We start from the raw sequence: 21,442 nt of genomic DNA, 5'->3' as shown, positions 1-21,442 counted from the left end.
TCGAGCACCAGTAAAGTAGGCTAGAACAGAGACGCAAGTTCACACTGAAATGTCAGGTGGTTTCACAAATTGCAGCACCAGATTGGCAGAGTAACGCCTAGATCACACCTACAGCATCATTGCATTTTGGTACAACAGAAGTCCATTCATTTCCAATGGAACGCTACATTTGCCTTGTAACATTGCGTCGGAGAGGCAGTTGCAGTGCGTTCTGTGTGGTACATACGTTGGATTGGATTCGAACTGGAACTTGTGCGTCAAACTGTATGCTTAGACAGCTCGACAGAAATTGTAGCAGAAGGTGAACTTTTGTTGCACACATATCCAGATGATGCTGTGTCCCAATTTGCGCACTGACTCTGTCGGTGTGATCAAGGCGTAAGGTGAATACACTACAATTAGACGTGTGTTAAAATATACAAAGGTTTTCCAATATACTGTAGATCCCTCATGAAAGCAAGGCAGGTCACAAAAAGGTTTCAAGCTAGTAGTAAATGGATAGTGGAGTCAAAAGATCCTTGTGAAAGTCAATCAAATGCAGAAGTAGAAATGGCAATAGAAAGATGAACTGAGTTAGTATGACAATGCAAAGGTCATCGGACATCTCATTTTGTAGCCATAGACAGACCCGCTTTTTCCTCATAGATGGGAGTATTTTTTTTGTCTGTGGTGTCATGCAGCACGATACCCATTTCCTCCATTGTTGGATTTCTATCACATACATACATATTATGTGACATACAAAACAACATAAGCAAAAGGTAGATAGCTATTTTATGTCACACGGTTACATTAAATGCTTTGTATCAATCAATGTAGTGGAATGAATTTGTTTTGAAAATGAAAATGATCCTTTTATCATGGAAACCTACTTGTTACAACATTACAAAATGCATGCTGTAGTAGATGCTTAGCACACTGAGATGAGCAGGTCCTGTGAAGTGTATCTGCATATCTTAACTCATGCTTTATCTTTTGGTACAAGAGGGCATTGTAGAAACACTCTTTATGTGAACGGTGAGAAACAAAGTATTCAACAAACAAAGTGAAGTTCAGGCTTATGTCGCAACAACTGCCTGTTTGTTCACAGAACGCGAGTGAATGCGTTGGTTTGGCCATGATGGCACTTTTGACACCCCCAGATATATGGGTTCTGGCTGAGTACTTTTCACTCTGCAGCATAGGTAAAGGGAGGTTTGCAGAGGAGAGGCGGGGGTGGTGTAGGTGACACACACAACGCTTGTTGAAAGGTCAGAGTCCGCTTTGTGGCAGGAAGTTGGCGCTAGGCCTCAATGTTATGTGTAATTTGTGTACAGAGGCAATAAGAAAAACAATCTCCATCTGTAGACCACAGGGGGGGACTGTGGTGTACGATGGGAGGAGGTGAGAACAACGTTTTGTAAAGAGAAGGTGTGCTAATCATATCACAACACCTCTGAAGTTTGCTAACTATAGGCCTTTTTGAGGTCTTGCTCGAAAGGTCGGGTGTTAAGGTGCAACATGTTATTTTTCAGACTGTTGTCCACCAGATACAATGAAGCACCACATGCAAACTATTATTACCTCATGAACACGATAGTGTTCTCCGTTTTGCTCTAGGGTGCCCACAAGACTCGTCAGAAGATAGCCCGATACCAGTTTTAAAAAAGCACCCCCCAAAAAAGGTTAAATATTGGCAAAAAATATATGTAATAATTTCCTGATCTTTCTTATATCTCTCAGATATAGGACAAACACACTTACTTTTGATGTATTTTTCAACTATGTATTTGTCCATGTGCTATGTTGTCCATTTGTCCATCTGTTAATTGCATTATCAATGGGCTATTAGCAGTAAGGACAAATTCAATGTTTCATCAAATAATAAGAAATTCAATAAAAAGATACCCAAAGGGCCATAACATTCTAAATCAAATAGCTAAATGATCGTTGGTATGACCATCTTAAAACAATTCCATATGTTAGCTTAGTAGAAAGTGTTTGGTAATTACTATAAGTGGGGCCCAGATTCTATCATTCTAATCAGATTGAAATCATATGCTAAACTCCACAATAAGTCTCATTTGGTGTTCAAACATTTCATTTTAGAAATATTATATAATTGGTAGCCTAATTGGTGTGAAAAGTTACGGCTGGGCTAAGACTTTTAATTCAAAGCCACATAATGAAAGTGCTTGTGACACCCACACTTATTTAAAATAAGATACTTTTGTATATATAGTGTATGTGGACACCCCTTCAAATGAGTGGATTCGGCTATTTCAGCCACACCCATTGCTGACAGGTGTATAAAATCAAGCACACATCTATGCAATCTCCATCTTCAAAGGGGGAGACACTCTAGACCCAAACTGTTGCAGATATACACTGCTCAAAAAAATAAAGGGAACACTTAAACATCACAATGTAACTCCAAGTCAATCACACTTCTGTGAAATCAAACTGTCCACTTAGGAAGCAACACTGATTGACAAATTTCACATGCTGTTGTGCAAATGGAATAGACAACAGGTGGAAATTATAGGCAATTAGCAAGACACCCCCAATAAAGGAGTGGTTCTGCAGGTGATAACCACAAACCACTTCTCAGTTCCTATGCTTCCCGGCTGATGTTTTGGTCACTTTTGAATGCTGGCGGTGCTTTCACTCTAGTAGTAGCATGAGACGGAGTCTACAACCCACACAAGTGGCTCAGGTAGTGCAGCTCATCCAGGATGGGACATCAATGCGAGCTGTGGCAAGAAGGTTTGCCGTGTCTGTCAGCGTAGTGTCCAGAGCATGGAGGCGCTACCAGGAGACAGGCCAGTACATCAGGAGATGTGGAGGAAGCCGTAGGAAGGCAACAACCCAGCAGTAGGACAGCTACCTCTTGTCTTTGTGCAAGGAGGAGCATTGCCAGAGCCCTGCAAAATGACCTCCAGCAGGATCCAAATGTGCATGTGTCTGCTCAAACGGTCAGAAACAGACTCCATGAGGGTGGTATGAGGGCCCGACGTCCACAGGTGGGGGTTGTGCTTACAGCCCAACACCGTGCAGGACGTTTGGCATTTGCCAGAGAACACCAAGATTGGCAAATTCACCACTGGCGCCCTGTGCTCTTCACAGATGAAAGCAGGTACACACTGAGCACATGTGACAGACGTGAGAGTCTGGAGACGCCGTGGAGAACGTTCTGCTGCCTGCAACATCCTCCAGCATGACCGGTTTGGCAGTGGGTCAGTCATGGTGTGGGGTGGCATTTCTTTGGGGGGGCGCACAGCCCTCCATGTGCTCGCCAGAGGTAGCCTGACTGCCATTAGGTACCGAGATGAGATCCTCAGACCCCTTGTGAGACCATATGCTGGTGCGGTTGGCCCTGGGTTCCTCCTAATGCAAGACAATGCTAGACCTCATGTGGCTGGAGTGTGTCAGCAGTTCCTGCAAGAGGAAGGCATTGATGCTATGGACTGGCCTGCCTGTTCCCCAGACCTGAATCATGTCTCGCTCCATCCACCAATGCCACGTTGCACCTCTGTCCAGGAGTTGGCGGATGCTTTAGTCCAGGTCTGGGAGGAGATCCCTCAGGAGACCATCCGCCACCTCATCAGGAACATGCCCAGGCGTTGTAGGGAGGTCATACAGGCACGTGGAGGCCACACACACTACTGAGCCTAATTTTAACTTGTTTTAAGGACATTACATCAAAGTTGGATCAGCCTGTAGTGTGGTTTTCCACTTTAATTTTGAGTGACTCCAAATCCAGACCTCCATGGGTTGATAAATTTGATTTCCATTGATAATTTTTGTGTGATTTTGTTGTCAGCACATTCAACTATGTAAAGAAAAAAGTATTTAATAAGAATATTTCATTCATTCAGATCTAGGATGTGTTATTTTAGTGTTCCCTTTATTTTTTTGAGCAGTGTATATCTATCCTACTCTGCCTTTCTAAAGTCTTCGAAAGCCAAGTTAACAAACAGATCACCAGCCATTTTGAATCCCACCGTACCTTCTCCGCTATGCACCTCAGCCAAGCTTAAGGTCCTAAACGATATCATAACCGCCATCGATAAAAGACAATACTGTGCAGCAGTCTTCATCGACCTGGCCAAGGCTTTCGACTCTGTCAATCACCACATTCTTATCGGCAGACTCAACAGCCTTGGTTTCTCAAATGACTGCCTCGCCTAGTTCACCAACTACTTCTCAGATAGTGTTCAGTGTGTCAAATCGGAGGGCTTGTTGTCCAGATCTCTGGCAGTCTCTATGGGGGTACCACAGGGTTCAATTCTCGGGCCGACTATTTTCTCTGTATATATATATCAATGATGTCGCTCTTGCTGCTGGTGATTCTCTGATCCACCTCTACGCAGACGACACCATTCTGTATACCTCTGGCCCTTCTTTGGACAATGTGTTAACAAACCTCCAGACGAGCTTCAATGCCATACAACACGCCTTTTGTGGCCTGCAACTACTCTTAAACGCAAGTAAAATTAAATGCATCCTCTTCAACCGATCGCTGCCCGCACCCATCTAGCATCAGTACTCTGGACGGTTCTGACTTAGAATATGTGGACAACTATAAATACCTAGGCGTCTGGTTAAACTGTGAACTCTCCTTCCAGACTCGCATTAAGCCTCTCCAATCCAAAATTAAATCTAGAATCGGCTTCCTATTTCATAACAGAGCATCCTTCACTCATGCTGCCAAACACACCCTTGTAAAACTGACTATCCTACTGATCCTTGGCTTCGGTGATGTCATTTACAAAATAGCCTTCAACACTCTACTCAGCAAATTGGATGCAGTCTATCACAGTGCCATCCGTTTTGTCACCAAAGCCTGATATACTACCCACCACTGCGACCTGTATGCTCTTGTTGGCTGGCCCACGCTTCATATTCGTCGCCAAACCCACTGGCTCCAGGTCAACTATAAGTCTTTGCTACGTAAAGCCCCACCTCATCTCAGCTCACTGATCACCATAGCAGCACCCTCCCCTAGCACGTGCTCCAGCAGGTATATTTCACTGGTCATTCCCAAAGCCAACTCCTCCTTTGGACGCCCTTCCTTCCAGTTCTCTGCTGCCAATGACTGAAACGAATTTCAAAAATCACTGAAGCTGGAGTATATCTCCCTCACTAACTTTAAGCATCAGCTGTCAGGGCAGCTTACTGATTGCACCTGTACACAGCCCATCTGTAAATATCCCACCCAACTACCTCACCCCCATATTGTTATTTTTTGCACATTTGCACCCCAGTATCTCTACTTGCACGTTCATCTTCTGCACATCTATCACTCCAGTGTTAACGTTAAATTGTAATTATTTTGTCACTATGGTGTATTTACTGCCTTACCTCCATAATCTTACTACATTTGCACACACTGTATATAGATTTTTCTATTGTGTTATTGACTGTACGTTTCTATATCACGTGTAACTTTGTTCTTTGTGTCGCACTGCTTTGCTTTATCTTGGCCAGGTCGCAGTTGCACCATAGTACCCTCAAAGCTCATCACTAAGCTAAGGATCCTCGGACTAAACACCTCCCTCTGAAACTGGATCCTGCACTTCCTGACGGGCCGCCCCCAGGTGGTGAGGGTAGGTAGCAACACATCTGCCACGCTGATCCTCACGACTGGAGCTCTCCAGGGGTGCGTGCTCAGTTCCCTCCTGTACTCCCTGTTCACCCACGACTGCAAGGCCAGGCACGACTCCAACACCATCATTAAGTTTGCAGACGACACAACAGTGGTAGGACTGATCACCAACAACAATGAGACAGCCTATAGGGAGGAGGTTAGAGACCTGGCCGGGTGGTGCCAGAATAACAACCTCAACGTAACCAAGACTAAGGAGATGATTGTGGATTACAGGAAAAGGAGGACAGCGCACACCCCTATTCTCATCGACGGAGCTGTAGTGGAGCAGGTTGAGAGCTTCAAGTTCCTTGGTGTCCGCATCACCAACAAACTAGAATGGTCCAAACACACCAAGATCGTTGTGAAGAGGACACGACAAAGCCTATTCCCCCTCAGGAAACTAAAAAGATTTGGCATGGGTACTGAGATCCTCAAAAGGTTCTACAGCTGCAACATCGAGAGCATTCTGACTGGTTGCATCACTGCCTGGTACGGCAATTGCTCGGTCACCAACCGCAAGGCACTACAGAGGGTAGTGCGTACAGCACAGTACATCACTGGAGCAAAGCTGCCTGCCATCCAGGACCTCTACACGAGGCAGAGTCAGAGGAAGGCCCTAAAAATTGTCAAAGACCCCAGCCACACCAGTCATAGACTGTTCTCTCTACCACTGCATGGTAAGCGGTACCGGAGTGCCAAGTCTAGGACAAAAAGGCTTCTCAACAGTTTTTACCCCCAAGCCATAAGACTGCTAAACAGGTAATCAAATGGCTACCCGGAATATCTGCATCTGTTCATCATATATGCATAGTCACTTTAACCATATCTACATGTACATACTTTCTCAATCAGCCTGACTAACCGGTATCTGTGTGTAGCCTCGCTACTGTTTTTCACTGTCTTTTTACTGTTGTTTTTATTTCTTTACTTACCTATGGTTCACCTAATACTTTTTTTGCACTATTGATTAGAGCCTGTAAGTAAGCATTTCACCGTAAGGTCTACACACCTGTTGTATTCGGCACACGTGACAAATAAACTTTGGTTTGTAAATGAAAGCTTGTTCTCAACTGGCCTACCTGGTTAAGTAAAGGTGAAACAAAAAAATATACAAAAAAATAAACAAACATTAGCAGTAAAATGGCCTAACTGAAGAACTCAGTTACTTTCAACGTGGCACCGTCACAGGATGCCACCTTTCCAACAAGTCAGTTTGTAAAATGTCTGCCCTGCTAATGCTGTTCCGGTCAACTGTAAGTGCAGTTATTGTGAAGTGGAAACGTCTAGGAGCAACAACGGCTCAGCCACGAAGTGGTAGGCCACATAAGCTTTTCGAATGGGATCGCCGTGTGCTGAAGTGCGTAGCACGTAAATATCGTTTGTCCTCGGTTGCCACTCACTACAGAGTTCCAAACTGCCTCTGGAAGCAACGTCAGCACAATAACTGTTCTTCAGGAGCTTCATGAAATGGGTTTACATAGCCAAGCGCCGCACAGAAGCCTAAGACCACCATGCTCAATTCCAAGCGTCGGCTGGAGTGGTGTAAAGCTTGCAGATATTGGACTCTGGAGCAGTGGAAACACAATCTCTGGAGTAATGAATCACACTTCACCATCTGGCAATCCTTTGGACAAATCTAGGTTTGGCGGTGCAAGGAGAATCCTACCTACCCCAATGCATAGCACGAACTGTAAAGTTTGGCGGATGAGGAATAATGATCTGGGGCTGTTTTTCATAGTTTGGGCTAAGCCTCTTAGTTCCAGTGAAAGGAAATCTTAATGCTACAGCATACAATGACATTCTAGAGAATTATGTGATTTACAACTTTGTGGCAACAGTTGGGGGAAGGCCCTTTCCTGTTACAGCATGACAATGCCCGCCGTGCACAAAGCGAGGACCATACATAAATGGTTTGTCGAGGTTGGTGTGGAAGAACTTGTGTGGAAGGCCTGCACAGAGCCCTGACCTCAAACCCATCGAACACCTTTGGGAGGAATTGGAACACCGACTGCGAGCCAGGCCTAATTACCCAACATCAGTGCCCTACCTCACGAATGCTCTTGGAAGAAAGTCCCTGCAGCAATGTTCCAACATCTAGTGAAAATCCTTCGCAGAAGAGTGGCTGTTATAGCAGCAAAGGGGGGACCAATTCCATATTAATGGCCATGAATTTGGAATTTCCTTAATATGACACCACAGTCAAGAAATATGTAAGAGTAACATGACGCACAAAACGCGCACAAAACCCCCCACTAAATGTCAGCAGGAGAAAGGGGAACATGATCTTTTGAGATGAATTATTAACAACATCTCAGTATTCCTTCCACTCGGCTCAGTATGACAGTTTGTCTTATTGTTGGGTGAGTAAAGTGAATCAGTATAACTTCAAAAAACACCTTTTATCCTCTAAAGCCCCAGTATGGATAGTCTCTATAGCCTCTAGACTGAACACGACAACAAAGATAGAGATGAGGTTGTGACAAAAAGACCGTTTCTGTGGTTTTTCGTTGAAACCACGTCAGTGATGCTGCCACTTTGCATTAGTCTGCTACTTCTTCATGGTAAAAAGACATCCGAGACAAAAATCCCCTCCAACCGTTGTCATCCTTTGAGCATTTTCATTCTTTTCTGTTTCATTCATTCCATCAGTTCTTATTCTTGTTATTTCAGCAACTTCATTGATAATAAGGTCAGGGGGATTACAGCTACTTACATGTACATTTGAGACTTGTGCACAGATTAAGTAAAAATTTTCTTCAATATTACTTCAAAAAGTACTTGAAAAATACTTCAAAGCAGCTACTACAAATTTCCAACCTAAAAATAACATTGGTTGATGTGGTAACCACCTAATTGTGGTTTATGTCATCTTCTGTTGGTAAAACTGAATTTACATTTTACCGTTACATCTGAATATCGATAGAAACTGGATTAGATTACTGGTTTAACCATATAATCACTTTCAGTGGGTTTCAGTACTATGAGTAGATTTTTTGATGACAGCTATGAATACATCCCCTCAGAAGTAAATGAGCCCTACAATACACAGAACATCAGGTGAAGGTGAAGGATGCTGTTCTGCTTTTATTGCGGCAAAAGAGAGATCATGAACTTGTGTCTACATACAAATTGTTGTTTTAGCATGGGTTTTTTTTTTTTTACGTTTTGAGAGTTTGTGGCAATGGTTGTGTGTGTGTGCATGTGCAAGTGTGTGCATGCATACGTGACCTAGTGTACCAGAAAGGGTTTGTAAGGGCTTGCATGTAGATATATGTGTAAAAAGAGGTGTAAATGACGTGGAAGGTGCATGGGTGCTGCGGTGAGGGTGTGAAATGGCCACTGCATCATGGCCTCATTTAGACCCTTTGTTCTCCATTGCCTTTAGCGTCTTGTTCAACTTCTGATTCACAATGTTTCTTTCTGTCCATTTCACTATGAAAGAACCAATAAAAGGAAGGAGAATGAAAAGGGAGTTTTGGTATAAGTGGATGTAGCAAGGATAGGTCGTCATATCATTGGTAGTAGTAATCAAATAAGTGGTGTTTATTTTTAGCTTATTAGATTTTTATCTAGCTATTATCTAACTTATTATCAAAGCATTTTATGAATAATGTAGCACTATTTGTATTCATAGTACTACTAGGAGCGGTAGTAGTAGTGGTGGTAGTAATAGTTTATATAGCAATAAGTGGCATTAGCAGCAGGTCACCCACCCATGTCATCAGTCCTGCGGCCGTACCAACACTGGGGGTCTGTAGGAGGGGCAGGCAAGGGGTGAACGACGTATGAGTCTTTTACCAGGGACTTCCACACCAGAGGAGCTCCTGGGAAGAATAGAATAGAAACATGGACAGGAAAAGAAAAGAACATGAGCATTAGACAGAGGAACAGTAATCCTTGACTGTATATGTCACAGATAATTCTGTCACAGATAATTCACTTTGGTATCATACTGAATCAGGGATGCCCAACAGTGACCTGGTGCAACACTGACCTGGAAAGATGTTGGTGCGCAGACAGTGTCCCAGGCTGTGGTAGGAGCAGTGGGGAGGGACGAAGGCTGACTCTGTGTCAGTATAGTGTGGCAGAAAGAGAGAAGAAACCTCGGGGCATGCTAAAACTCTCACCTTCAACACACAAACACATGCAGACACACACAGTTGCAAAAACATAGCTGAGAGCTCTGTAGTGTACATAGGTTGTTGTGGAATACCAAGTTTTGGTATTTAAACTGAATTATACCATCCCTCTCCTATGCTACTGACCTGCGGCATGTCTCCAACTGTTGTCTCCGGCTGGCCGGTGGAGGTCATTGCCTTGACTAACAAACAAGAGGCGAAGAGGATTCTAGGTAATGTAAGCAGAGAACTGAACTCTGAACTAAAGAATGCACTGCCTGACCACAAATGTTCTTGTTGTTGGTACAGTCCTGTAGGTTTCCCATGTCAACATGCACTGTCCAGTGTTCCATCAAAAGATGCAGCATTATAAGATCCTTTATAATAAATCTGATGCACAAACATTTGGGAAACCATGAGTCATAAATCAACATCTGCTAATAGATTCAAAATCAACTTTTCTCGATTTATAGTAACTGTTTGACAGAGTATTGGCTTTCAAAAGGACTATTTGCCACTGAAAAGGTTAATTTAAACCCAACAGAGAATTATATTGTGCTGCCCTCCCGCGGATAAGATTACTTCTGCACAGTTGACAGGTGCGTCTACTTTCAAAATCGATAATTTATACAATACAGTAACGCTGAAGGACTAGGCCTTATGTTAGTGTGTCCGCATTAGCGTTCAAATGAACTAGTATTAATACAATCTTACCCTCATTAGGACATAGCCTAAACCAAAGCTCAAACTGAACCAAACCGGAAAAATGTGACAACCTTATTTTCCTGACATGAATACATTGTAGCTTGGACAGGTGGGCTACGAAAACAATCGTTGGCGCGTTTAATTATCACGTGCCAGGTGCATGGAATAGAATTCCCGAAAGTGAAAATTACATTTTACATTATTTTATTAAAGTTAGCCTAAATATACTTACATCTGTGCTACGATTCAGAGCCTCAGTCACTGTGTATTTTTGCGATCCTGCAGCTAACTTTACCTCAATAAATTAGAGTTTTCTGAACACCACTTATCGTCCAATCAGCGTGAAGAGTAACACGTTATCTGGATAATGATGTCACAATTATACTAAAAGACGCGTAAGACGCTCCGATACAGTAGAACGCATTACCTGAATTTGAACTCCATATTCAGAGCTAAAGGACATTCAGTTATTCAATATACCACCACAGGGAAATAAAGTTTATACCTTAATCCCTCATAACAGTTCAAATAAAGTCTACCTACTAAATACTAATATTCTGTACATTTACCACACACAGACAATAAAAAATTCAACTATCAAAGAAAAAAGGACAAAGTTTTGTATTTCCCATTCAATTAACTTTATTTCACAATTCTTACATTTAAAATGTGTTCATTACTTTTTAATACCACACACAAATATCAACTTGCTAAAACAATAGAAAAAAACATAAGATCCATATGGACCTACATATTTATATTATGTACATACACTCAAGTCTTTGGAGGTAAACCTCTTCAGCTCTCTATGCAGCACACTCTCAGCTCTGACATCCATCTTCTTAAAGAGACATCCCAATAAAAATCTACAATTAAATTCAATGTGATCAGACATTTCAAAAAAATAAGGCTCACTTATGTTTGGGTGATTTTCTGTCTGCATTTTGGGGGGTAATTTATTTAAGTACAGATTGTTTCAAAATGATGCATCAGACACTACAATTCGAAATGATTTGTTATTAAATAAGTGATATTTGATAAGACTAAATATCAGGCAAAGTAGCTTCCTGATTTACAGATCACAAATGCAAATGGCATCTTATTAAATTATATGAAAGTGTTTTAGGCATGTGATTTAAGCATGCTTTAGAAGTGAACTAGGCAAAAAGAAATTTGGACAAAAATAATAATTTTTTGTTTTGTTTTAAAATGGCTCTCGTGTAGGCTACATTACATTTTTCTCATGTGAAGAAGAACTTATCAACTTGTAGATTGATCATTGGATTGGTCCTCTAAGTGCTGCTTGCTGTTCAGTACCCAGGTGTTGTATCAGGCTTCTCAGGCTGAGCTTTATGTGGGGGCAAACTTCTTGGCCTGCGCCCTCACCCTCTTCTCATAGTCCATTCTGTTCTGACTAAAAGAGGAAACAAAGGGGGATTAGTCCATTATAAAATTGAGTATCACTCAACAAGGCTACACTTTTCAGTTTAACGAAGTGGGATTGTGTATGTTTGCAAGTGTCTTATGAAGCACACTAAGAGCCCCTTTGCCTGAATCAATTATACAGTACAACGTTCAAAAAGAGAAAAGTATCTCAACCGAAACTCACCAGTAAATTGTGTAGGCTTCTGCTTGTGCTGGGTCTTGGATGTTGGGTTCATTGAGTAGCTCTTGGATACCCAACAGGATCTGTGAATACAAAACAGATGAAGTCAGCTTTTAGAATGGATTGAAATACAAAACAATGTAGATGAGAAGACAATCACTCGACCAGGGAATACCATGCATTGATCCACATAAAATAAACAGTAATTTGATGCCTGTTGAGCCAATGTCGTACATTCCTCCAAACCGGTGAAATCACTGATGCCTCTCCCATTCTTTATGTATGTGTGTGTGTGTGTGTGTATGTGCCTGTTTGATGGTGATGGCTGGCCTCCAGTCCTTCTCCTCCTCCAGGATGGAAAGACACACCGTGCCAGATGGGTAGACATTGGGGTGGAAAATGGGCGGCTCAAACTTGCCTGAGAGGATATAGAATAGATGATTTCTATTAAAAAGTATTTATGTTGACTTCCTTATCATCGATATCAAAAATGACTAGGGCCTCTGTCATTGCCAACAAAGGGTATATAACAAAGTATTGACGAAACTTTTGTTATTGACCAAATACTTATTTTCCACCATAATTTGCAAATAAATTCATAAAAAATCCTACAATGTGATTTTCTGGATTTTTTTTCTCATTTTGTCTGTCATAGTTGAAGTGTACCTATGATGAAAATTACAGGCCTCTCATCTTTTTAAGTGGGAGAACTTGCACAATTGGTGGCTGACTAAATAATTTGTTGCCCCACTGTATATACAGTATGAGAGTAGCAGCTCAAGCAGGCAGCGGCGAGGGGACCTGCGGTGTGAGTCTGAGTGACGAGGGGAACAGGGAGGGGAGAGAGAGTTGACCAGCGCGAGTCGACTTGGTTGCTAACTTATTGCTAGTTATTTATCACCTCATCTGATTACATAGTACCTGTCTTGACTGCATCAAAATTAGAGAAACATGTTAAGTAAGCTAGCTAACGTTAGCTTGGCTAATTGAGACTACATAACTGTGCTTTCTCCCCTTACAACTATTCAGATTATTAAGTACCAGCCTACCTGTTGGCTCTTGGTGTTGTAGGCGGTACTTCTCATTTAACCTTTAGTTCTGTAATTTTAATTCCATCTCCCACTGATTAGCCTAAATATCTCCTAATAACTTGCCACACGGAGGCTCTAGATCTATTGGTCAACAACAACAAGCTACACGCAGCACTCTCCTGAAAGCAAGAGCAGCATGATGGCTGTTTAAATGTTAAGAATATTTTTTCCCCATTTGTCACTTCCCTATGTAATAATCTTATCTATCAACCAACAAATGGAAATATATCAGACAGTGACATCAACACCTTCCTATTGAGGTAATCATGTGCAGGATTACTCACATTTTGGCGGCGAGGAAGGATAGTCATCTTTGAACAGCATTCTGAGTTTGTATTGGCCTCCCTCCCACAGTGTCTAGAGAATTGAAGAATATAGTCATTACATCCATTAATTGTTCCAGCTCATGAGGGAGTGCCTACACACTATAAAAAACACCTTTAACTGAGAACACATCAGTTTACATTTGTGTTGGCCATTTTTTGATGTACGATAAGAAAGACTATGATATCTGTTTACTCATTCTGACAGACTGCTAGTGATTGTTGGATCTTGTTAGAATAAAAACTACAGAATGTGAAAGTTGACATACCCCCTTCTTCCCTGGAATGGCGCATTCCCAGTTCATAAGGTTCATAGTGCCATCAGGATTTTTGGTAGGCACAGCAACAAAACCCTGAGAGAGAGGGGGGAAATAAGTTTTGAGGAACAAGCTTGCCTTCTGCAAATCATCATAACAAGTTTATTTTCATTGTTTGTATGGTAGCTCCTCACAAATGGGTGGTCTTTCCTCCATGCTTTGCGCTCCTGTGACAGTCTACTAAGAGCGATACCAGACATTTCTACTCATTAACACAGTCCTGTGGGGAGACATAAAAACACTAAATTAACATGGCTAGATAGCTACACATCCTTGTTCTCTAGTGGTTTTGCTAACTAACATTTTTATTAGAAATGTCCAGATATACTATAGTTGGGTTAAGGGTTGGGGAGTAATTGATAACATGTAATCAGTTACATGTAAAACTATTACAAAAAACCTCACTGGTTACAATCAGTTACAATACAAGCAAAAAATATAGTAATCGGATTACAGATACATTTGAAAAATTAGATGAAAACCAATGAGTTATAATATATTTTTTCTTAATGACATTCAATTCAGTTTTAGTTTGTTCGACCACTATGACACACCAAATGTGTTTGATGGATTATTTTTGCCGTCTTCTAATGTCTCTTAAAGCGAACGTAATCCAAAAGAAACTGAAAGTAATCAGATTACATTACTGCGTCTGGGTAATCCAAACGTTCCTTTACTGATCACAATTTTGGACAGGAAACTGAAGGGTATTCTAGAGCGTGTAATATTTCCCTAAATTGCATGGTAGAATTAAACGGCTATTTCAATCTTACATGTTCTATTTTAGAGCTGCATTTGAAAGCAAAAGTCGAATTTCCAGATTAGCAATCTAGGACTAATGGTTAACTAGCAAATATGTTTGTTTGGTTACCAAGGCAACTACTGTAGCTATGAAGTTAACTTGCTAACTACTTCAGTGGTGTCGAACACATTTCTACCTGCGAATGTGTCCATTTATAGCCATGGTATAAAAGGGATAAATCAACTAGGAGCTCTATGCGTTCTCTGGAAAATAATGCAACTCCGTGGAAGGTTACTTCCACTCCGCGCAACACACATTCCCACTTTGACTCTGTACCGGTACCCTCTGTATGTAGCCTCGCTGTTGTTATTTTACTGCTGCATTTTAATTGTTACTTTTATTTTCTGTTTTACTTAACTTCTTAAAGTATTGTTGGTTAATGGCGTGTAACTAAGCATTTCACTGTAAGGTCTACACCTGTTGTATTCGGCGCATGTGACAAATACAATTTGATTTGTTCATTATTTTCCATAGGACGCATAGCCCCTAGTTGATTATCCCTTACATATGGCTCTGGTTATTGATATTGTCAGTAGCTAGCTACCCTGCTAGCAGTCTAATTAGCAACACATCATCAAACTAGCCAACCAACTTACATCCACCCACCTGTAAGCCTAGTTTGCTAATAAAATGAAGTTCGTTTACAGGTAAATTGTTAGTTACTTACCTTACAATTCAAGTGATACTGTCTAGATGGCGTTCGCTTGTTGGTGCTTGCTAACGTTAGCTAGCTAAAATTAGCTAGGGGGTGGCTAAAAACAATGAGCTGCGTCGCCTATTTTTTTTTACTATCAAAACTAGCTAAAGCTGCTTACTAATGACGATACTTTCGTGCTAATAATTTGACCAAGTTATTTCCCCTGACATAAATCGATAGATTGAGAGATTTCCTTACCTGTTACCGCATATGTGAATACCTGAACGATAGCATTCAGCTAGTTAGCTCGCTAAAGATAGAGGACCTCAATTTGTTTATCTCGACATAACCCACAGGCACTTCGCAGGGCACCTTTCATGGACTTTTTTTCGGCCATCTTTGGTGTGGCTTCATCTGGTGTTGTACTTTTTTTTAAAAATATTATATATCGAAGCTTTTTATCAGTGGTCACCAACCTTTTGAAAGCCGCGATCTACAGCTCAGATTTTTAAAAATAAAACATTATTTAAACGTTTGCCAATGCAACATTAACCAGTTAAAAACAGTTATTTAGCAATGAGGTTTGTGCAGTAGGTTATATGCCAAATTCATTGTCCCTACATATTGGCTATGCTTGAATTGCCCTGCCAATGTTGTTCTTTTCAGAATATTTAAGTGAGCATAACAATTGGCTTTTTTTCCCTTCTGGACTGATGGTCTGCATCTTATGGTCAGTCTGGGGAGAAGGAGGAAGCAACGGTGAGGCTGCTTCACACCCGATTCAACATCCCTCCGCCTTCCTTCCCTTCGTTGATCATGCAATATGGCACCGACAGAGATGGTCGCCTCGCTTCGAGTCTTTAGGAAACCATGCAATATTTTTTTTTTTTAATGTATTATTTCTTACATGGTTATTCCAGAAAATATTAAGTGTTATTACATATGGCCAGGAAGAACAATCGGATATAAGAGTGGCATCAACTTACCAACAATACGACCAGGAATACGACTTGCCCGAAGCGGATCCTTTGTTCGGACCACCACCCAGGACATTTGATCAAATCCCAGAGGCTGATCCAAAACAACGTTGCCGGAAGAAGTGGAAGACAGAGCGGCCTCCTGGTCAGACTTCGAAGACGTGCACACCACCCACCGCTTCCGAGTATATTACTCACCGATGTCCAGTCTCTAGACAAAAAGGTGAAAGAAATTAGGGAAAGCGTTGCCCTCCAGAGAGACATCAGAGATTGTAACAGAACAGGGCCTCCCACTCCTCTTTCTATTCTGGTGAGAGCCAGTCTGCGCTGCTCTGTGAAGGGAGTAGTACACAGCGTTGTACGAGATCTTCAGTGTCTTGGAAATTTCTTGCAAGGAATAGCCTTCAATTGTCAGAACAAGAATAGACTGACGAGTTTCAGAAGAAAGTCTTTGTTTCTGGCCATTTTGAGCCTATAATCGAACCCACAAATGCTAATACTCAACTAGTCCAAAGAATGCCAATTTTATTGCTTCTTTCATTAGAACAACCGTTTTCAGCTGTGCTATCATAATTGCAAAAGGGTTTTCTAATGATCAATTCGCCTTTTAAAATTATAAACACAACATGCAATTGGAACACACGAGTGATGGTTTCTGATAATGGGCCTCTGTACGCCTATGTAAACGTCCCTTTTCAGGATCCTGTCTTTCATAGATAATTCGTAATAATCCAAATAACATCACAGATCTTCATTGTAAAGGGTTTATACAGTTTCCCATGCCTGTTCAATGAACCATAAACAATTAATGAACATGCACCTGTGGAACGGTCGTTAAGACACTAACAGCATACAGACGGAAGGCAATTAAGGTCACAGTAATGAAAACAAATGACACTAAAGAGGCCTTTCTACTGACTGAAAAACACCAAAAGAAAGATGCCCAGGGTCCCTGCTCATCTGGGTGAACGTGCATTAGGCATGCTGCAAGGAGGCATGAGGACTGCAGATGTGGCCAGGGCAATAAATTGTAATGTCCGTACTGTGAGACGCCTAAGACAGGGCTACAGGAATACAGAACGGACAGCTGATCGTCCTCGCAGTGGCAGACCACGAGTAACAACACCTGCACAGGTTCGGTACATCCGAACATCACACCTGCTGGACAGGTACAGGATGGCAACAACCACTGCCCGAGTTACACCAGGAACGCACAATCCCTCCATCAGTGCTCAGACTGTCCGCAATAGGCTGAGAGAGGCTGGACTGAGGGCTTGTAGGCCTGTTGTAAGGCAGGTCCTCACCAGACATCACTGACAACAATGTCGCCTATGGGCACAAACCCACCATCGCTGGACCAGACAGGACTGGCAAAAAGTGTTCTTCACTGACGAGTTACGGTTTTGTCTCACCAGGGGTGATGGTCGGATTCGCGTTTATCGTCGAAGGAATGAGCGTTACACCGAGGCCTGTACTCTGGAGCGGGATCGATTTGGAGGGTCCTTCATGGTCTGGGGCAGTGTGTCACAGGATCATCAGACTGAGCTTGTTGTCATTGCAGGCAATCTCAACGCTGTGGGAAGACATCCTCCTCCCTCATGTGGTACCCTTCCTGCAGGCTTATCCTGACATGACCCTCAAGCATGACAATGCCACCAGCCATTCTGCTCGTTCTGTGCGTGTTTTCCTGCAAGACAGGAATGTCAATGTTCTGCCATGGCAAGTGAAGAGCCCGGATCTCAAACCCATTGAGCACGTCTGGGACCTGTTGGATTGGAGGGTGAGTTTAAATATTCCATTAAAAATCAGCCGTGTCCAACTACAATTGTAATTTACAACATTAATGTCTACACTGTACTTCTGATCAATTTGATGTCATTTTAATGGACCAAAAAAATTTGCTTTTTAAAAAACAAGGACATTTTTAAGTGACCCCAAACTTTTGAACGGTAGTGTGTATACCCTATATTTAATTTTTGATTCACTTAATTTTTAACAGTGCAGCAACTGTGTTTTGAAATAATTTGGCAGTTGTCTGTTTTTTCTTCTGATGTGAGGGTTTAGTGATGTCACATTCACATAAGGACACAAAGTGTTCAAAGATCCAGCCCAAACTGTGAGGACAATAAGAATTAGAAGTCACAACATGCCCCTGACAATTACACATGAATTCTCACATCAAATGCCTAACCAAAATAAGTTAAAGAATAGAAAAATGTGGTATAACCTGAAACGCTGTTACCATAAAAAAATATAGACCTACACATACTAGATTGATGACCATCTATGTAAAAAGTAGACACGTTGGACATTGAAGTCTTCACATTTACTTCGTCTAACCAAAGTTAAAAATTGACCCTGAATAAGTAAAAGTTGTACAAAGGACTACTGTATATGGTAAAAATGGTTATACTTTGAAAAAAATACAATACAGATTACTTTGTACAGTACATGGCATATTTTTATTGTACAAATTAAACAAAGTGACATCCTGCAATCAAACTGACAGAAACTTCTGTTAATACTAAAACCAAACTGCACTTAGAAAAACCCCTTGACATTTCGTGGGTCTACATCTCATAACAAGGTCACACCAAGGCAACTACAACTACATGTAAATTATATTTTCCTTACATTTTCATGGTGCATTAAGAGCAAGTTTCATTATTTTAAAAGTCCCTTACAAAATGTCTGGCAGTGGCAACATCTACAAGACAATGTTGCCAGGCTGCAATCCCCTAAGTAGGAGCATACAACTCAACCATAGTCCAATTCTAACCCGAATACCTCAAACATTCCATCCTTCTAATCTTTATTAATAGATTAAAATAGCATAGTTTGTAACACCTTTATTGGACATCTTGAATATAAACATAGGCATACTGTATTCATGGACTCTTGAATGGTGAACTCTTTCACATTGACACATTCATCCAACTCAGCAAAAATCTTCAGTCAAAATCAGTAAAACCCTCCATATTTTGTGCAATCTGTAGCTTCCTTTGTGATTCAGTGTCCCCTCCCTGCTCATTCAACAGTAATTTTCTTAGTGCTCATCTCTACCCTTCTCTCCACATCACACTTGCTTCCCCTTGCCCTCAGAGATGACATGCTCCGGTGCAGCCCTTTTGAACCATTCAGACCATGACCCGTCATACACAGACACTGACCCTGAATGTCCCAGCAGGTGAGCAGCCAGAACCACGTGGCATGCAGTGACCCCTGACCCACAGGTTACCCAGAAAGGTTTCTCCAAGTCCACCCCTGACTCCTGGAACATTTTTGTCAGCACTTCAAGCTCCAACTCCTTGCCTGAGGCATCCATGAACTTGGTAAAAGGCATGTTGATAGTACCAGGAATGTGGCCAGGTTCAATGTCTGTGTGTGAGAGAACGAAAGAAAATGATAAGGAGAGCGGTAAAGAGAGGGGGATAGAGAAAGAGGGAAGGTGAGATTTTTTTAATTTTTTATATTTGGGCAAAATATGATGTCCTAACATTTAAAAAATCAAATTAGCAAAAATGTATAATAACATCAAATGTAATCAATTCTAGGAGGCCAAAATAAATCTTTGCATATGCTCCCACTGACCATCTCTTGGTTCTGGTTCGGTTCCCCGGAACCTGCCGGCGGATCTTGCGTCAATCACTTGCACCTGTTTCGTCTCGATGTTTTTCAGCACATCTTCATACGACTTGACCCAAGAATGATTGGCGGTCGCCTTGAAGTCCGCACGTTCTGGCTTGGTGTATTCTGCAGTGACCGGATGCCCTTCGGCCAGCCAATTCTTCATACCCCCGTCCAGGACCGATACAGAATTGTGCCCAAATAATCGGAACATCCACCACACTCGGGGTGCGCTGAATGACCCAAAATCGCTGGTATCGTACACTACTACATGTGTATCGTTTCCTATACCTAAACCCCCCACATACTCTGCAAAGTAGTTTGCAGTTGGGAGCATATGGTCCATCGAGGAAGTTTTGTCAGAGCATTTGTCAATATCAAAGAACGAAGTTCCAGGTATGTGCTGTTGGTTAAATTCTGCATTTGCATCGCGTTTTAATTTCGCTAGATACCAGGACGTATCCAGAATTCGAAGATTCGGTCCAATAAGGTTGCTTTTTATCGCATCTGCAAGCCATTTGGCTGAAACAAGCGCCCGGGTTTGCGCCGCCATTATTATCCTTATCTTGGACTCTGAACCAGGGTTGCCAGGTCCTAATGAAAATACGGTTAATGACGACTCAAAACCTGCTCATAAGGCCTGAAAAGTAGTCCCAGGAAGAAGGGAGTTGCAACATTTAGCCAATAAACCCATTTCCCCCACAACGTTATCGAGCGAAGAAGGAATATCGATTTAACTTCTAAAAACTTCAGAAGAAAAATTCGGTTTTCCATCAAAATAATAATACTTGCAAAATAATGTGACTAAATAAAGAATTGGAATATGTCGCAAGAGAAAATATAATTCGCCTTTTTACACTTTTATGACAATTGTGCCATTATTACAGTACCAGTAAAAAGTTTTGCTATCAATGATACCTTTGTATATTTTCATATACATTACCACTGTAAAGTTTGGACACACCTACTCATTCAAGGGTTTTTCTAGATTTGACTATTTTCTAGGTTGTAGAATAATAGTGAAGACGTCAAAACTATAAAATAACACATATGGAATCATGGAGTAACCAAAAAAGTGTGAAACAAATCAAAATATATTTTATATTGAGATTCTTCAAAGTAGCCACCCTTTGCCTTGATGACAGCTTTGCACACGTCTTCACTATTATTCTACAATGTAGAAAAGATTTTTAAAAATAAGGAAAACCCAGTGGTGGGCCGTCAGGGCCAGCAAGGCCTTCTCTGCTGGCCTAAACATCATCAGAATATATATATTTTTAAAATATATTTTCCCACAAATATGTATTAAATTATTCCCCAGAGTAAGAGTTATACTCTTCATTTCATAGCTTTCCTCTTGGTTGCACTGCTTCCAGCCCCAGGTTGAGATTTGGAGGGCTGGTCTTTATGTTAGATATTTTATCCAATCATATTCAGCCATCATGTGTTGCCAGGGGTCTAGAATCTGCCCTCAGGCCTTCAGAATCAACAGTGTGGGTGCTTGTAGCTTAAAGTGAATGGAAATGAAAATTTAGTGTCAACCAATCAGCTTTAGAGTTGGCTATTGTACGCCTGCTGGCTGGCTCCAGTGTTACACAGAAGCCAGCTAG

The 21,442-nt window shown here is 41.5% G+C and overlaps 3 protein-coding genes across 3 annotated transcripts; all 3 read right to left on the bottom strand.

Moving 5' to 3' along the window:
* Positions 1 to 8,682: 8,682 nt before the first annotated feature.
* LOC135564644 (ciliary microtubule inner protein 4-like) lies at positions 8,683 to 10,789 on the bottom strand. Its single transcript, XM_065010028.1, has 5 exons — positions 10,685 to 10,789; positions 9,895 to 9,950; positions 9,624 to 9,756; positions 9,343 to 9,453; positions 8,683 to 9,061 (listed from the first exon to the last, which is right to left on the bottom strand). Exons 2-5 carry the CDS (start codon positions 9,940 to 9,942, stop codon positions 8,982 to 8,984), a joined length of 372 nt encoding a protein of 123 aa, XP_064866100.1. The 5' UTR covers positions 9,943 to 9,950; positions 10,685 to 10,789; the 3' UTR covers positions 8,683 to 8,981.
* A 280-nt stretch (positions 10,790 to 11,069) lies between these two features.
* Positions 11,070 to 15,592, bottom strand: LOC115110121 (SUMO-conjugating enzyme UBC9-like). Its single transcript, XM_029635505.1, has 7 exons — positions 15,487 to 15,592; positions 13,924 to 14,009; positions 13,742 to 13,825; positions 13,434 to 13,506; positions 12,367 to 12,476; positions 12,062 to 12,141; positions 11,070 to 11,866 (listed from the first exon to the last, which is right to left on the bottom strand). Exons 2-7 carry the CDS (start codon positions 13,987 to 13,989, stop codon positions 11,803 to 11,805), a joined length of 477 nt encoding a protein of 158 aa, XP_029491365.1. The 5' UTR covers positions 13,990 to 14,009; positions 15,487 to 15,592; the 3' UTR covers positions 11,070 to 11,802.
* A 3,048-nt stretch (positions 15,593 to 18,640) lies between these two features.
* LOC115109846 (3-mercaptopyruvate sulfurtransferase-like) lies at positions 18,641 to 20,432 on the bottom strand. The gene is made up of 2 exons (XM_029635090.2): positions 19,797 to 20,432; positions 18,641 to 19,583 (listed from the first exon to the last, which is right to left on the bottom strand). The coding sequence occupies exons 1-2, from the start codon at positions 20,383 to 20,385 to the stop codon at positions 19,282 to 19,284; spliced, it is 891 nt and encodes a 296-aa protein (XP_029490950.2). The 5' UTR covers positions 20,386 to 20,432; the 3' UTR covers positions 18,641 to 19,281.
* Positions 20,433 to 21,442: the final 1,010 nt, after the last annotated feature.

This window comes from Oncorhynchus nerka, linkage group LG26 (assembly GCF_034236695.1).
Source record: "Oncorhynchus nerka isolate Pitt River linkage group LG26, Oner_Uvic_2.0, whole genome shotgun sequence".
Lineage (NCBI taxonomy): Eukaryota > Metazoa > Chordata > Actinopteri > Salmoniformes > Salmonidae > Oncorhynchus > Oncorhynchus nerka.
This window is presented reverse-complemented; position numbering and strand designations above follow the sequence as displayed.

Bases quoted from the DNA above. Each gene is read 5' to 3' on its own strand.
- LOC135564644 (XM_065010028.1), bottom strand. From the start codon at position 9,942: ATGACCTCCACCGGCCAGCCGGAGACAACAGTTGGAGACATGCCGCAG. The intron at 9,757-9,894 runs GTCAGTAGCATA...TGTGTGTTGAAG, and splicing joins CAGTTGGAGACATGCCGCAG to GTGAGAGTTTTAGCATGCCC. The intron at 9,454-9,623 runs GTCAGTGTTGCA...TATTCTTCCCAG, and splicing joins GCGCACCAACATCTTTCCAG to GAGCTCCTCTGGTGTGGAAG.
- LOC115110121 (XM_029635505.1), bottom strand. From the start codon at position 13,989: ATGTCTGGTATCGCTCTTAGTAGACTGTCACAGGAGCGCAAAGCATGG. The intron at 12,142-12,366 runs GCACATACACAC...TTGTATTCACAG, and splicing joins CAGCCATCACCATCAAACAG to ATCCTGTTGGGTATCCAAGA. The intron at 11,867-12,061 runs GTGAGTTTCGGT...TTCCTCTTTTAG, and splicing joins GAAGCCTACACAATTTACTG to TCAGAACAGAATGGACTATG.
- LOC115109846 (XM_029635090.2), bottom strand. From the start codon at position 20,385: ATGGCGGCGCAAACCCGGGCGCTTGTTTCAGCCAAATGGCTTGCAGAT. The intron at 19,584-19,796 runs GTCAGTGGGAGC...TCTCACACACAG, and splicing joins CGAACCAGAACCAAGAGATG to ACATTGAACCTGGCCACATT.